This window comes from Aspergillus puulaauensis, chromosome 6 (genome assembly GCF_016861865.1).
Source record: "Aspergillus puulaauensis MK2 DNA, chromosome 6, nearly complete sequence".
NCBI lineage: Eukaryota > Fungi > Ascomycota > Eurotiomycetes > Eurotiales > Aspergillaceae > Aspergillus > Aspergillus puulaauensis.
This window is the reverse complement of record NC_054862.1, coordinates 1,813,858-1,828,053: the sequence shown is the minus strand read 5'-3', so window position 1 is coordinate 1,828,053 and position 14,196 is coordinate 1,813,858. Positions and strand designations below refer to the sequence as shown.

General features: G+C 49.6%; 5 protein-coding genes across 5 annotated transcripts; 3 read left to right on the top strand and 2 right to left on the bottom strand.

Annotated features, from left to right (window-relative positions):
- Positions 1-75: 75 nt before the first annotated feature.
- On the bottom strand, positions 76-1,074 carry APUU_60694S (metallophosphatase domain-containing protein; the record flags this gene model as incomplete). The annotated part of the gene is made up of 1 exon (XM_041693962.1): positions 76-1,074. The coding sequence occupies one exon, from the start codon at positions 1,072-1,074 to the stop codon at positions 76-78; it is 999 nt and encodes a 332-aa protein (XP_041559840.1).
- Positions 1,075-2,165: 1,091 nt separating this feature from the next.
- Positions 2,166-4,659, top strand: APUU_60693A (J domain-containing protein; the record flags this gene model as incomplete). Its single annotated transcript, XM_041693961.1, has 4 exons — positions 2,166-2,639; positions 2,729-3,049; positions 3,105-4,430; positions 4,510-4,659. 4 exons carry the CDS (start codon positions 2,166-2,168, stop codon positions 4,657-4,659), a joined length of 2,271 nt encoding a protein of 756 aa, XP_041559839.1.
- Positions 4,660-5,259: 600 nt separating this feature from the next.
- On the top strand, positions 5,260-7,152 carry PRP45 (SKIP/SNW domain-containing protein; the record flags this gene model as incomplete). Its single annotated transcript, XM_041693960.1, has 3 exons — positions 5,260-5,403; positions 5,475-6,914; positions 6,979-7,152. The coding sequence occupies 3 exons, from the start codon at positions 5,260-5,262 to the stop codon at positions 7,150-7,152; spliced, it is 1,758 nt and encodes a 585-aa protein (XP_041559838.1).
- Positions 7,153-10,167: 3,015 nt separating this feature from the next.
- On the top strand, positions 10,168-11,811 carry APUU_60691A (ACT domain-containing protein; the record flags this gene model as incomplete). Its single annotated transcript, XM_041693959.1, has 3 exons — positions 10,168-10,212; positions 10,363-10,757; positions 10,815-11,811. The coding sequence occupies 3 exons, from the start codon at positions 10,168-10,170 to the stop codon at positions 11,809-11,811; spliced, it is 1,437 nt and encodes a 478-aa protein (XP_041559837.1).
- Positions 11,812-12,880: 1,069 nt separating this feature from the next.
- APUU_60690S (WD40 repeat domain-containing protein) lies at positions 12,881-14,109 on the bottom strand (the record flags this gene model as incomplete). The annotated part of the gene is made up of 4 exons (XM_041693958.1): positions 12,881-12,903; positions 12,976-13,587; positions 13,649-13,990; positions 14,052-14,109. 4 exons carry the CDS (start codon positions 14,107-14,109, stop codon positions 12,881-12,883), a joined length of 1,035 nt encoding a protein of 344 aa, XP_041559836.1.
- Between the last annotated feature and the right edge of the window lie 87 nt (positions 14,110-14,196).

The following is a 14,196-nucleotide window of genomic DNA, read 5'->3' as shown; positions in this document are numbered from 1 at the left end:
TTTCTAAACAGTATACGATGAACTAAATAGCAAAAAAGCCCAAAAGAAAAAGAACGGAGGCCTCAAGGGCGTTGGTTATACAGCAGGGGGAAGGCCAAAATCAACAAGCCACAGCGGTTGCACCGGAGACTCCTCAGTGCCCTCAACAGCGGCGTTAACAAAGAGTGTCTGAGAGCCTGATTGCGAGAGGACCGGGGACACCTCGTAAAGGCTCGTTTTGCGGACTCGAGTTCCAGGGTTGAGCCTGGAAAGATTGTCAACCACTGTAGTTCTTCCATTGTCGATGTCGGTGAGATGCGAGGGCGCCACGCTGATTCTTTCCCGCCATGCCACCATCTTTGCACCCCATCCTTCGTGGATATGGCCAAAAAAGTGCATCCGTGGTTGTGCGCGAGCGATAGCCGCGAAGAGGTTGGGGCAACCGGCCCGCTCACGCGAGTAAGTCGTGTCCATGATGCCCCTGGGCGGGCCATGCGTCATAACGAGGTCGACGTCGTTACTAATCTCAAAGTTATGGCCCGTATCAGGGCGATATTGGAAACCCCAGTCGCCAAGCGAGGGGGTATAGGGGCTTGCATATACCTTCAGCGATGCACCGTTTGCAAGAGTAAAGTGATGGGTGCCTTCGTCGAGGAGAACAATGCCGCTTGTGCCAGCTTGGTTAAACAACTTCCTAATCTCCCCATAGTCACCGTATTCTCTTTTGACTAACTGCGGGTCCAGGGGTGGGTTTACCTCTGCGACTTTCCGTTGGAATATAGGGATATCCAGGGTGAAGTCGTGGTTGCCAGCAATGACCAGCTTGAGGGGGGCCTTTATACTGCGAAGTATGTTGATGGCGGAGCTAAATTCTTCGATTTTAGATTCTGTGGTCAAGTCGCCGCAGTGGATGGCTACGTCGGCCTGGTGCTCAAAGTACTCCGGTGGTATTTCGTGGCCATGGGTATCAGAGAGGACGAGAAAACGTGTTTTGATGTTGAGACATGAGGTTGGGCTGCACGAAGAAGCCATGGCGTGACGATGTACGTGGGTGACGCAAATTTCAAAGAAAGGGGAGTTGTCACGTTGTAGCATGCTGGAATGGAATCGAGTAAAGACAACTATAAGTGGGTGGTTGTGAGGAGACAGTTGAGAGCAGTGAGGCAACGGTGGGTGACTCAGAGCGCTGACTTGAGCTGGGAAGCAATTTACGCATGACAAACTTTGTTATGGTAGTGTGCTAATAACCTGGTGCACTTAATTAATCATGGAAGGTACTTAAAACCTACTGTTACGGAAGAAGCGAAATGGTCCCGTCGTATGACTCTGCTTGCTTTACTAGAGCATGATATGAAAGATAAAAAATAGAATAACCATCCATTATTGTAGATATTGACTACTCTTAAAGGTAAAGGCTGGGAATAAAAAACTTTTAGAATCGATTCTCTATGAAATATTGATCTTGAAGACCTCTGGCAATCAGCACTGGTCGATAACAGACGGTTGTTAGATAAAGAGTCCTAATGAATTAGGCAGAATACCATGGCCCCTTTACGTATTCCAACCCCCCGGAAATCTATGGCCTTGCCTCCGTATCGCTACAGTACGTAGTACACAGTACTAGCTTTCTGGAAAAGACTATGTACTTTACGCGGATGGAAAAGTCGATATTACTCCTACCAGACATGAAGTATGCGGGTCCCTTTATCCTTTGCCAGAGCATGCATGATTTTTGGTGTAGCGCTATAGCGCCTCATCATTATGTGTTTCAACAATAGAACAATAAACTATATCAATATGCCAAGTTGCCAACGAGCCTTTCAAGCATTTCTTAAGACGTACTTCGTAGACCCGAATGTTGATCAATCAGACAAACGGGAACAGGCGGAGTCAGTGCGGCTCCACTGTCCAACGTCACTGGCAAAACATTTGGGATTCCGCCGCTCTCCATTCCCCTCCGCATTAAATAAGAATTCACTACACTTCGAAAACCACAGCTGCTTCACCACGCGTAAAATGCACTACAAACTCGTGTGACTCGGACAGAATATCGAGCTTTGTGGTGCTTGGTTCTACGGCTCCCCTTGCTGCTGCTCAATGCCGGTACCTGATGCTGAGCGGAGACAAAAAAGCGCAAAGGAAAAGACTCAAATACTTCAAGTTTAACGCGTCCATTATTCGGCACGATGGATGATAATCATGAGCGCTTATTTCCCGGCGACATGGAAGCATACTCGGTCCTCATGTCCTACCCCGAAGAAGCCGACTACTACGCTCTGCTTGGACTCTCCCGCGATCCTCCCCCAACGGACGGCGCAATCCGATCCGCATACCGAACCCTCACGTTGAGCTTCCACCCGGATAAACAGCCACCGGAGTTACAAAGCGCAGCGAAACAGCAGTTTGAGCGGATCCGTCAGGCGTATGAGACGCTCATTGACCCGAAGAAAAGACTTGTGTATGATGTTTTGGGCGCGGAAGGGGTGCGCAGGGAATGGGGCGGTATGGGTGCAATGGGCCTTGGAGGAGAAGCAGAGAGACAAGAGAAACAAAACCAGATCGGGGTGAAGGCGATGAAGCCGGAGGAATTTCGGAAGTGGTTTTTTGAGACAATGAAGAAGAGGGAGAGGGGTATCATTAACTCATTTGTTAGGAGTAAGGTATGTTTGCTACCCCTGTTCTTTTCTTTATCGTTATTGGCTATGGGCTGGGTGATGATTACAATTATTGATTCTGACGGGCTTGGAAGGGATCCTTAACTGTTGGCATCAATGCTCAGGATATGATTTCGGTTGACGAGGAGTTGGATGAGGTATTCCTTCACGTTCCTTCTCCCAAATTGTCGGAACTGGCTGTACGGTATTCCTTTGTGACACCCTTTCCAACGATACGGGCTGTTCTTGGGGAGAACGAAAAGGAGGATGCCGAGGATGAGGAGGAAAACAAGACGGAAGACGAAGCGGATCGAGAGCCAGAATTGGAGATATATGCTGGTGTCTCGGGGAGACTCCAGCGCTTCTTCGACGAAGTCGAATTGGAATATGAGGATGGGGAGACCGAATTTCGAAAGGTAGCGTTTAGCAGGTGTCTTTTCCCTACCAGTCATTGCTAATGGTACTCAACAGGTCCCTCTTCCCCTGATTTTGTCCACGCAAAGCATCAACCTTGGGGCCAGCACAAGCCGAGTCTTTCGAGATCCAAACCCGAAGGGGATCCTCAGTAGATGGCCTTGCTCATTTCTTCAGAGTTCGATTTTGAGCGTCGATGCTACCGTCTTACCAGCCGCAACGGTACAAGCAAACCTGGCTAAGAGTATCACAGTTGCTCCAGGAACAAGGCCTTTCAATGTTGTTTTCGGGACGGTCTTCACTCGCTCGCCACTTCAGACACCACCAATACTCAGCGTACAATTAACCAAGGGAATTGGTCAGAGCAAAATAGCATTCTGCAGCTGGTCAAGTGGATTTATTGAATGGCCGCTTATTGTCCAGACGCTACTACTCCCTTTTGCCGGTCTTGGCTCGGATAATTTCTTGATCGAAGGGCAAGAACTAAGTCAACTCCAAGTTGGCATTGCATCTCAACCCTCGAGGCTTGCGTCTGATTTAGGCGAAGAGGATTCGGAAGTGCCAGATTCACAGGAGGAAGGTGAATATGAGTTTGAAATATTACGTGCCAAGCAGCGCGAGGAACGCAAAATTGCCGAAGCTTGGCAGGTTGCTATTTCGTCTTCTCCAGCTGTCCACGGCCTTGTTTTCAAATATTCCAGGAACATATTTTCTGGGAAGGCCGCCACCGATGCTGCCCAATCCCAGTGGAGCTCCGAGAAGCATTACTCATTACCACCAGCGGGTGAGCCGCGCTCTGTTCGTCTTGACATTTCCAGTGGCATCAATATGGACGCATCGCTTACCTGGGCTGTGCACGGATCCCGACGAGTTAGCGAATTGACTCGTGTGGGCTTTGGAGTCAGTGTTCAGCCTCGTGGTCTGATTATGACTTTCTCATGGGCAAGGCTTGAACAGACGCTCAAATTTCCCATTGCCATATGCCCAATTGACCATGTTAATGCCAACTCGGCAACCCTAGGTGTCCTTCTACCATGGCTAACATACTGCGCCATTGAGTTTGGGTATATCCGCCCTAGAGAACGGCGAAACCGCCGAAAGTTGGTCGCACGACACCGGAAACGGCTGAGGAGATTAATTCCCCAGAAGAGAGCAGAGAGTGCGCAAGCCATTGAGCTCATGACGGATCAAGTTCAGCGCCGGCAGAACAAGGAGGACAGGCAAGGCGGCCTGGTCATAACCAAAGCGGAATATGGCTATTATCCTTCTACAACATGGAAGGGGGACAAGGAACCAAAGGAACCAGAAGTTGCAGATGTCACCATTCCCGTAGCATCGTTGGTGGATCATGGTCAGCTCATTATCTCCAAGAAAACAACCAAGGTTCGTTTTCCCCCGTATAATCAACCCCTCCACCACCTACCTTTTTGTTTGTTTTTGAAATTTACTGACTCCTTCGCAGTTCCACATTCTTGGATTCCACGACCCGGCACCACTGAAGGCTAAGAAGCTGAAGATATGGTATAAATACCATGGAAAAGAACACTATATCGAAGCCAATGATGCAGAAGGCGTTACTTGTCCTATGCGGTCCCACCTCCTTGCTGCTTGAAACAGTCCGATTATTGGACAATTCCCAAATTTGCTATTATATTTGGTGCCTATGTATGGCTTCCAATACTTATATGGCTAAGGCCAACCCTCCTTCCATCCTGTATCATGACTGGCTGTTGGACCGTGTATGCATGCATCTTTTTGGGCACAGCTTTGGATGATTTAGCGAATTATGTTGCATTAGATAAAATATTTTGACAGAATAATAGCACGAATATCTGTAGTGATAGAGTTCAACACAATCCTTTTATGATAAACCTATGCAGACCATTTACCATTTTAGCAATGAGATCAGTTCCTTCATGAGCTCTTCATATAACCCTCTAGATCCACTACCATCGATACTCTAGACATTCAACGACCGAGGGTACTCAGAGATTTGCGAATCGTCATAGTACTGTTAGAAGTTGCTATACTTCGCTTACAGCGGCGCCGTTACCTTCCTTTTCGGGACGTTATCTAATCATGCGGTGCGCGACAGTTACCACTACCGCAATACCGCCGCCAACCCCATCGAAAAAAGCACCAAGCAAATCGTCACCTCACCATCACGACTTTCTTTTCACTCCCCTTATTACTGTTTTTCTCTTCATCCACAATGACATCCATTGCGGAGGGGCTATTTAAAACTTTACCGAAACCAAAATACACAGGTGAAGAGGAGGAACTGCCACAACATGGCCAACGTGGACCGCGCATCGTCGGGCCCGGCCTCCTAGATGAGACGCAGGTTGTTCTCCGGGTGAGTCTTTCCGAACCAAAAAAAAATATTACTTTGTGATCAGTTTACGGTGCTAATTTTACCCTCTATAGAGGACTGGCCCCCCTCCGTATGGAAACCGAGCAGGATGGCGTCCTCGAGCACCCGAAGATTTCGGCGACGGTGGCGCGTTCCCCGAAATTCTAGTCGCGCAGTACCCCCTAGACATGGGCCGGAAGGGCACGCAATCACAATCAAACGCCCTTGCAGTACAGGTTGATGCGGAAGGAAAGGTTAAATACGATGCTATTGCGCGACGTGGACACAGCGATGACCGAATTGTGCATGCTTCGTTCAAAGATTTAATCCCACTTCGGCAGCGGGTGGATATGGGCGAGGTATCATTAGATAGGCCATCAGAGGAAGAAGTCGAGGAACAGATGGAGAAGACCAAGAACGCTCTTGCGAGTCTTGTGTCGGGTGCCGTCGCCGCGCAGAAACCTAAAAACGTGAAGGGCGGCAGTCGGGCGGATCCTACATTTGTGCGATACACGCCAGCAAACCAGATGGGTGATACAGGTCGGAAGAATGATCGGATTATGAAGATTGTTGAGCGCCAGCAGGACCCGATGGAGCCCCCGAAGTTCAAGCATAAGAAGATCCCACGTGGGCCACCATCGCCGCCTCCGCCGATTATGCACTCGCCTCCCAGAAAGCTTACGGCGGAAGATCAGGAGGCGTGGAAGATTCCGCCTCCAGTATCGAACTGGAAAAATCCTAAGGGTTATACAGTGCCGTTGGATAAGCGGTTGGCCGCTGATGGGCGCGGTCTACAGGATGTTTCGATTAACGATAAGTTTGCTCAGTTTGCGGAGGCTCTGTTTACAGCCGATAGACATGCCCGTGAGGAGGTCCGGCTCCGAGCTCAGATGCAACAGAAGTTGGCAGAGAAGGAGAAGGCACAGAAGGAAGATCATCTTCGTGCCCTGGCCCAGAAAGCGCGTGAAGAGAGGACGAGAGGTGGAGAATCTCGCACATCTCGCTCTCCTAGCCGTGATCGCAGTCGCAGTCGCAGTTTCTCCGATGCTTCAGCTCGGTCCCGGTCCCGCACTCCTGACGAAGAGGAGGACGCTGCACGAGAGCGCGAGCACATCCGTCGTGAGCGGCGACAGGATGCAGAGCGCCAATTGCGTCAATCACGTATGGGTACCGAGCGAAGGATCCAGGCGATGGCTCGCGAGCAGAACCGTGATATTTCAGAAAAGGTTGCTCTTGGTCTAGCAAAGCCAACGCAGTCGTCCGAGACTATGTGGGATTCTCGCCTTTTCAACCAGACTAGTGGAATGAGCACCGGATTCAACGAAGACAACCCCTACGACAAGCCGCTGTTTGCCGCGCAGGACGCTATCAACAGCATCTACCGACCCAAGCCTCAGGCTGACTTCGAGGACGAGGCTGATGCAGAGGGTGAAATGAGCAAGCTTCAAAAGTCTAACCGATTTGAAGTCTTGGGTAAAGCCAAGGAGGGTTTCCGGGGTGCCGCGGATGCAGAGGTAAGGCACTTCTACTTTTTTTCACCCTTAAGCACAACTTTTCTAACCAGCCCCGTGTCTATAGGAACGAAGTGGACCTGTCCAATTCGAGAAAGATTCAGGTGACCCATTCGGAATTGATAACATGATTGCGGACGTGACAGGAAGTGGGGGAGCAGGCCAGAAGCGCTACGGAATCCAGGAAGCGGAGCCTGACACCCGGGGATCGAAGCGCGCGAGGGTTGATGAGGATGATTGATTTATTCATTGATTGGTTGGCGATCCGGCTGGTACTTTAGGCCTTGTTATAGTAGTTATCTAGGTGTAGGTATGGGACAAAGAAATAAAATAATACCCGATCAAATAACTACTATAGCCTGGCGTCCGTGCCCTGTGGTTAACGTGCTTCCCGCCTGGGCATTCCATGCATGCGTATCTCGTGAGCAGCTCTAATGGCTATGTATACAGTTGTTGCTAATAGTAGCACTTACCCTACAGCTCGCCGCATTAGCTTCCAACTAAGTTGTCGATATCAAGATAGGTGATTATCTACTTGAAACTCGATTGGATGCGCGCTTATCTATGACTTTGGCCCCGCTGTCTGGGACGGTGTTACAGTGCTCTAGCCCTCCAATTCATCTAAATGAGGAGGGCATCATGTCATGCATGCATAGCAGGGGGGCTTGTGATTCGAGCCTGGGAGCTCCGAAGCTTAGAATCTAAGGTTCGAAGAATACGTAGTCTATCCCATGTTTAGGGCTATGGATGTCGTCTGCCGGGTGTCTGACCTTCATCATCTTCACAACTTAGTCCGGTATTTTGGATCAGGAAGCGCTCACTGGGAGTATAAGCCAATTTGTTTTTAGTATCATCCGACTTGCATATTTTACGTGCATAACTAGTAAAACAGGGTGGTCGATAAGGAGAAGACACTGTTGGACTAGCTAAGTGGTCTGGTGCGCAATCCCAGCGCCTAGGACGACCTACCATTGTTCACCAAGCGATATATGGTCTGGGGACTCATGAACGCCAGGCAGGATGCCTTAGTTTGGAGCATCATGAATCATGCTGGAGGGATAATGATCGAAAGACGATTGACGTGATGGAGGTCAGCAGACAACGCTATTGCCAAAAAGAAGGCGTACTGGGATGTTGCCGATGAATTCCATAATAATCAACCATGCCGAGGATCAGGGCGGCACCCCCTCATTCTGCTATCACGACATGCACATGGGCCATCATAGATCACTGATATATTCGACCAGTAAGATCGGTTGAGAGCTCCAACGGTTGGTAAAAAAAGCGGGCAACGGGCCATTGTTTGCCCAGAATTTAGCTGAGAAAGGAGGAAACGCCGTGGTCAAAGAAAGCCTGGCAGGGGGATAAGATCACCCAACAACCAGGCCCTGGGATTTGCAACATCTTTAGCACAAGCTCAACACACAGATCGCTTTCTGGGTAAAAAAGGTCATAAGAAATCCCTGGCACTTGTTACATTCTTTGACACAGCGCTGCAAGCGCTGACGAATATATGCGCGGTGATGTTTTGGGAATCGGAACTTAAACCTCGAATATGAGTCGCGCAGAGTGAAGCTGAGTTTCGGAAGGTTCAAGCTCGGCCGATTATAGCAAGCTTTGTTAAGCGGGGGTTATCGTCCCGATGGCACCATTGAGGGCGGATGAAGAGTCTACGTAGTGGGATTTGAGTGGTGGGCCAGCAAACCTTGGGGTTGGGAAAAGAAAAGACAGGGAAAAAAAAAAGAAATTAATCGTGATCCGTGGAGTTTTGTGGTGGCACGATCCGTTGCGAGAAGTGTACCCCATATTGCAGAACCCAAATGCTCCTTTTCCCACAAACAGCAGAAATGCCTGAGATCGGAGTCGTCCTGGCTTTCTTGAACAACGGAATGTTGGGTGGGCAAACCGTGGACTCCACCATGATGCCACCCACCCCTCCCACCTCGTTATCAGTCCCCAATCACTGCGAGTCTGCCTCGGCCCCTCAAAGATTGACAGTTGCGGGCATCGCAGTGGCCGATGCCACGCTACGCAGGATTGACAGCGTGTGTGACCAGGTAGGTTGATTTGCAGCGATGTGCCTGACTAGCTCCCACAGGTTCACCACATCCTTGTCCCCGTAAGTGCGGGGAACCCACGAGCTGCTTCTGCTTTGGCCACCCGCTGACGCCAGCTAATTTAATGGATATTACCCAAATGCTAGATAGTGAATGCAGGACTCTCGGAACTATCGGTACCGGCGCATAGCGCGGGGTGGCAATTGAGGGAAGTCGTTGGTACAGATAAGACCGCGCTGCTGGTGGAGCTGGAGATAAAGTCAGAGAACGGTCCAACTTAGGGTCCGACAGGCAGATTTTGGAGTGTAAAGCAGATTAGGTAAATACGTCGACTGTGCTTAAAAGGACATTATCATCGCTATCTGAAGGACAGAGCTTGTTAGTGAAGAGCGCACCACCATCATCAAACTTTTCTTCTTCGTGGACCCTCTCTTTTATTATTTCCTTCTGCCCTTTCCCGCTCATTTTCCTTTCCCTGCTGCATTTCGTTTTCCGAGGGCCTGAGTGGAGCTGGTAGATTTGGTGGAATTGGTGGAATTGGACTCCGGTTGTAGAGAACTGTGGAAGAGACAAAGCAAAGAGCAAGCGAGCAGATCAAGAGCGTTGAGTCACCTGCCGGGCAGCACAGCATCACGGCCTTTCCTCCCGGCGTCCAGATTCCTCTTGCTCAATTTCTCCTGTGCCGACGTCTTCTGTCATAATCCATTCCCTGGATAGCACCATCATCGACAGCTGCCTGCTGCATTCCGAACCCTCATCCACCCCTTCTTGATACCATCTGACCAAGAATGGCGTAACTCGAGAATCTCCACGACAATGACGAGGCAAGACTTTGTCCCATACAAAAGAAACAAGCGAAAAAAAGAAAAGAAAGGGACAAGCTATTTCTTTCAGCTGCATCTGGACAGACTTTTTGCCTCGTCTTACTTGCTCAAATATACTCAGCACATATTCTGGCTTTGTTAATCCTGGCTACACCAATTTCCTTCCCTAATCTTCCCATATACTGCGCCTATATTCTTATTTAATCCGCATTCTATAATTGGCTCATATACACTACTACATCGTGAGTCAATATTATCTCCCTTCAATATGAGCCATTCTGACCTTCTCGCAGTCTTCCCCCCCACCATCTATTCCACTCCATTTACCCACGTTTTATCGCCAGGCAACCAAAATACCAGGAAGTGCCTGGCAGAATGGAAAATTCATTGTCGCTGATATCCGCCCAGGTCCAGTTTATGGTGAGTTGCCCATAATTCAGTAGATACGTCATCATCCTAGCTGTTGGCATCCACTTTCTATCTCGCTGCCTTCATTAGTTCGGGCGATTTTCTCGGATGGATGATATTTGGCATCGACTTGTTTTGCTGACGACTGTTGTGGAGTTACAGGAGGACCGACTGGCCCTGGTGCATATCCCATTAGATCTATACCCGTTCTTCTTGGACCCCATTCTACAGGTGCTGTTCCATGAGGTCGCTCCGATTAGCGAGACTCGGCCTGAGTCTCGTGGTTGTGACAGCCCCATTGAGTTCTCTCGCGATGTGCAGCCCGCCTTTCTGAACCTCTCAATTACGCCGGTTGAATGCTCAATCATGTGTCCTCGACAGCTCGCTGACGAGTATTTTGCTCCTCTGCTTGAGCGGTTCCTCCAAGTCAGTACATCTACTCAGAGTCGCCTCTCGATCAGTAAGGACGATTTCATCGCCATGCAAGTGTACGGGGAAGGACTGGAGGCCGGCCAGCGGGTTCTTGAATTGACAACGCCGTTAGCCATGGCAGGAATGTACGTGCAACCCCCTCCATCTTGTTATTAGAATACACACTAACTAACATTGCGTAGCTCGATCTTCTTCATATCTACTTATTTTGCCGACTACATTATCGTCCCATTTAAAAGCAAAGCTCAAGTTATCGAAGCCTTGGAAAACCGGGGGTTCAAGTTTGAAATTTCCACCGAGGCCTTCATTAACAACAACCAGCCATCGGCCAATGGTCCGTTTAGCCCTATCTCATCACACTCCGCTAGTTCCTTGAGTTCACCACCGGCAACACCTCCACCGTCTTCTCTTAATGAGCTACAGAAACGTACCTTCTCGTCTCTACGTCGTAACAATATCACCCCTTTCGTCGACAGGTCTCTTCGTTTGGTGCAATGTGCAGCTCATCACCAGTTTACAAACAAGGATAGCTCTATCGCCATCCTGCGTGATGCCCTCACAACGGCACTAGTTGTTGATAAGCCTCGATTTCTTTCACTCACCCTAACCGCCGCAGACCCTGCCGCTTCTCTTCTCCTTGAACAGCGTCTTCTCCCTCGCTTCTCAAATGAGCCAGCCTCCCCCACCGACGAGGACAACGACTCTAGTCTGTTGCTGGGTTCAAAAGAGGATATCCTCTTCCCGATTATGTTAGATCTCCGCAGCCTTCCTCTAGAGGCCACCGGTATTGTCTGCGGCGTTGCGAGTCGACTTGCTGATGCCACACATGACCGTACCGAAGATAGCCTAACAAAATCCGCTACGCCTTTTGTCGACAACCTCGACTATGAATCGCCAAACCCCCAATACGTTGACATAACGATACCAAATGGGACCGGAACGGCATCAAACTCTTTCAGAAGTCAGAGCCCAAGCCAAAAAGCTAATGGCGTTAACCCGCCTACCCATCGTCTCATACCAGATTTGGATACATCTTTCGACGCCGTTGAAATCAGCTTCCTTAGCACAGCACGTGCAGGAACAATCATCGTCGGCGAGCAGGAACTCAACCACGCCATGGACGCCTTGGAGGCCGAAAGCCATGAGCCTGAAAAAAGGATTGAAGCATTGGAAATATGATAACAGCATACTATCGGGTGCTTTAGTTGCGCATTTTGTCTTTGTTTGGATTCACAAAAGCTCTTTTTCATTTCTGGAAACTTCTTTCCTTACTATTGCATATTTTTGAGCAAACACTGGGAAAATGTTTGGCGGGACAAAAAAAAAGGTTGGAGTTCTTTTTTTGCTTGTTCCATTTTCAACTATCACGATTTATGTCATGCTATATGTTTGGATGCCATATATGATACACCCCTTCAAGCGGCACATGTTTGTCATGACTTTTTGTCTTATGGAGTTCTATCACTTATCTCATTCATGTCAGTACCATTGGGTTTTAACAGGCCCCCTCGGAGTTTACAGGGGGCCAAAGGAACCCACAGCCAGGCGTTTCAGCTTCAGCTAGGAAGACGCACTCATGTATCAATTACTCAGGCAACCAGCCCAGTTACGGAATATACTGAAAACCGATGAAGGATTGAATCACGGGATCATACGCAACTACGTAGATTTCTCTTATTAATTCTACCACTATAATTGATATCACGGAGAAAGTTTAGTATATAGCGTGTCCGAGCAGAGCTCAGCTGAACCTTGCACACTGGATCGCCTAGCGCAAAGAAGTTGACGTTCAGCGACATTTAACCCGATAGGGAGCGGCATCCTGCCAAGTTTCCGAAGGAATGGCGCCGCGATCCAGCCCCAGCAAGGATATGAGAAGACGACGTGATGCGTTTGCTTCAGCTGTTGAAGCTCGAGGCAAAAGGCTGTCGCGGTAGGCTTTAGCGTATCTTGGTGCGTGCGTGGCTGGATGCGGCAGCCGATGATGTATGGATTCCAGGGCGCACACGTGGAACACAGAATGGGGTGGAGGCTGCATGGTAGGTAAGGTGGGTGGGGCCCAGGTATGATAATTGAGTTACCGCAATAGCCTCAGCTTTGACAACGTGGAAGCCTAAAGGATTGTCGCATGCGCATTGAATTTCTGTTTTGGAAGAAGGTCCGTGGATTTCCGGTGGCGAGTCTCTAGGGCCAGGCAGCCCAGCCAACCTCCGTGTTTAAGCGGTCGAGTCTTATCAGCGGGAATTTTTTACCGATAGACTTTGACGGTTCCTGGAGCGCCGCAGTTAATACCAAGTTTGACTAGGCTGGATAATTGGGAATATCAGAAAAGGGAACACATACCATCAGAGCATCCGCCAGCCCAGCACTTAGCCTTGTCATTCCACGCTACGCTGCTAACGGCTTTGACTTTCTCTCCCGCTGGAATGGACGCAATGAGATCTCCACTTAAGACGTCCCAGGCAAAAATATGTGCTTGCGCGAAGCGGTCATCTTTGTTGGACTCGCTCCCGCTGAGAACGACAGCGTCAGCCTTTGCGAATACGGACCGAATGCGCAGCTCCACATTTCGATAGCCGGTTGTTTTCCCCAGTGTGAGTGGCGCGTGTTGGGTGGTATGTTGGGTGGTATCCTCCTGTCCAAATGCCTTCAATAACTTTCCGTCATCGCGATCCAACATTCGAATTCGACTGTCGAGAGTAGACGTCAAAAGCGCATTCCCGTCTGCTGAGCACCGCACGCTTGTAACCGGATTCCCGAGCACATCCACCGTCGTCCTGCCCATGCGGATATCGTAGACCCGTGCGTGTCCATCATAGCTGCCGCTTGCAATCGAGTAGGTCGGTGCATGCACATGTAATGAGGAGACGGTGTCACCAGCCTCGCTCAGAGTCTGGATCGGCTTATGAGAATTTGAGCGGCCGTCCCAAATATTGATCGTAGTATCTGCACTGCCTGAACACAAAGGATACCAGAATTAGTTCCACCGAGCATCATGATACTTAGGAATCCTCACCGGATACAACAACTGCATCGTCCTCCCCAGCAAACTGTACCGCTTCCACCCTCGCGTTATGTCCACCCCATCGCCTCACTGTGATACCCTGTTCCACGTCCCATAGAAATACCTGCCGATCGCCGCCAACGCTCGCAAACTTCGAATTGTCCGACGCAACCGCAATGTCTAGCACCGAGTACCCGTGTGCCTCGTACTTCTGGATCGGCGACGTCGTCTCAACAACGGAAGAAGCATTGCTGTTATTAGGGACTGCGCGGGACAGATGCACGGCGCGATCGGTAGACCCTGTCAGTATGTATGTCCCAGGACCACCTGAAAATGTTACGGCGTTCACGGGTCCTGCGATGCGGTTGAGTTAGCCAAAAGAGCTTCTTGCGGGGAATCTGCGCTTAGGTATTACCATGATGTGTCTTGAGGGTATGGACTAACTGCGAGGGGAATTTCCCTGTTGCAGTCATTGACGAGCCCTGGAGGGAATATAAATATTTGTGCTTGACGATAAGATCAGGGTGATTGGAGCTTTGGAGCTTTGCGGTTGTCCATTA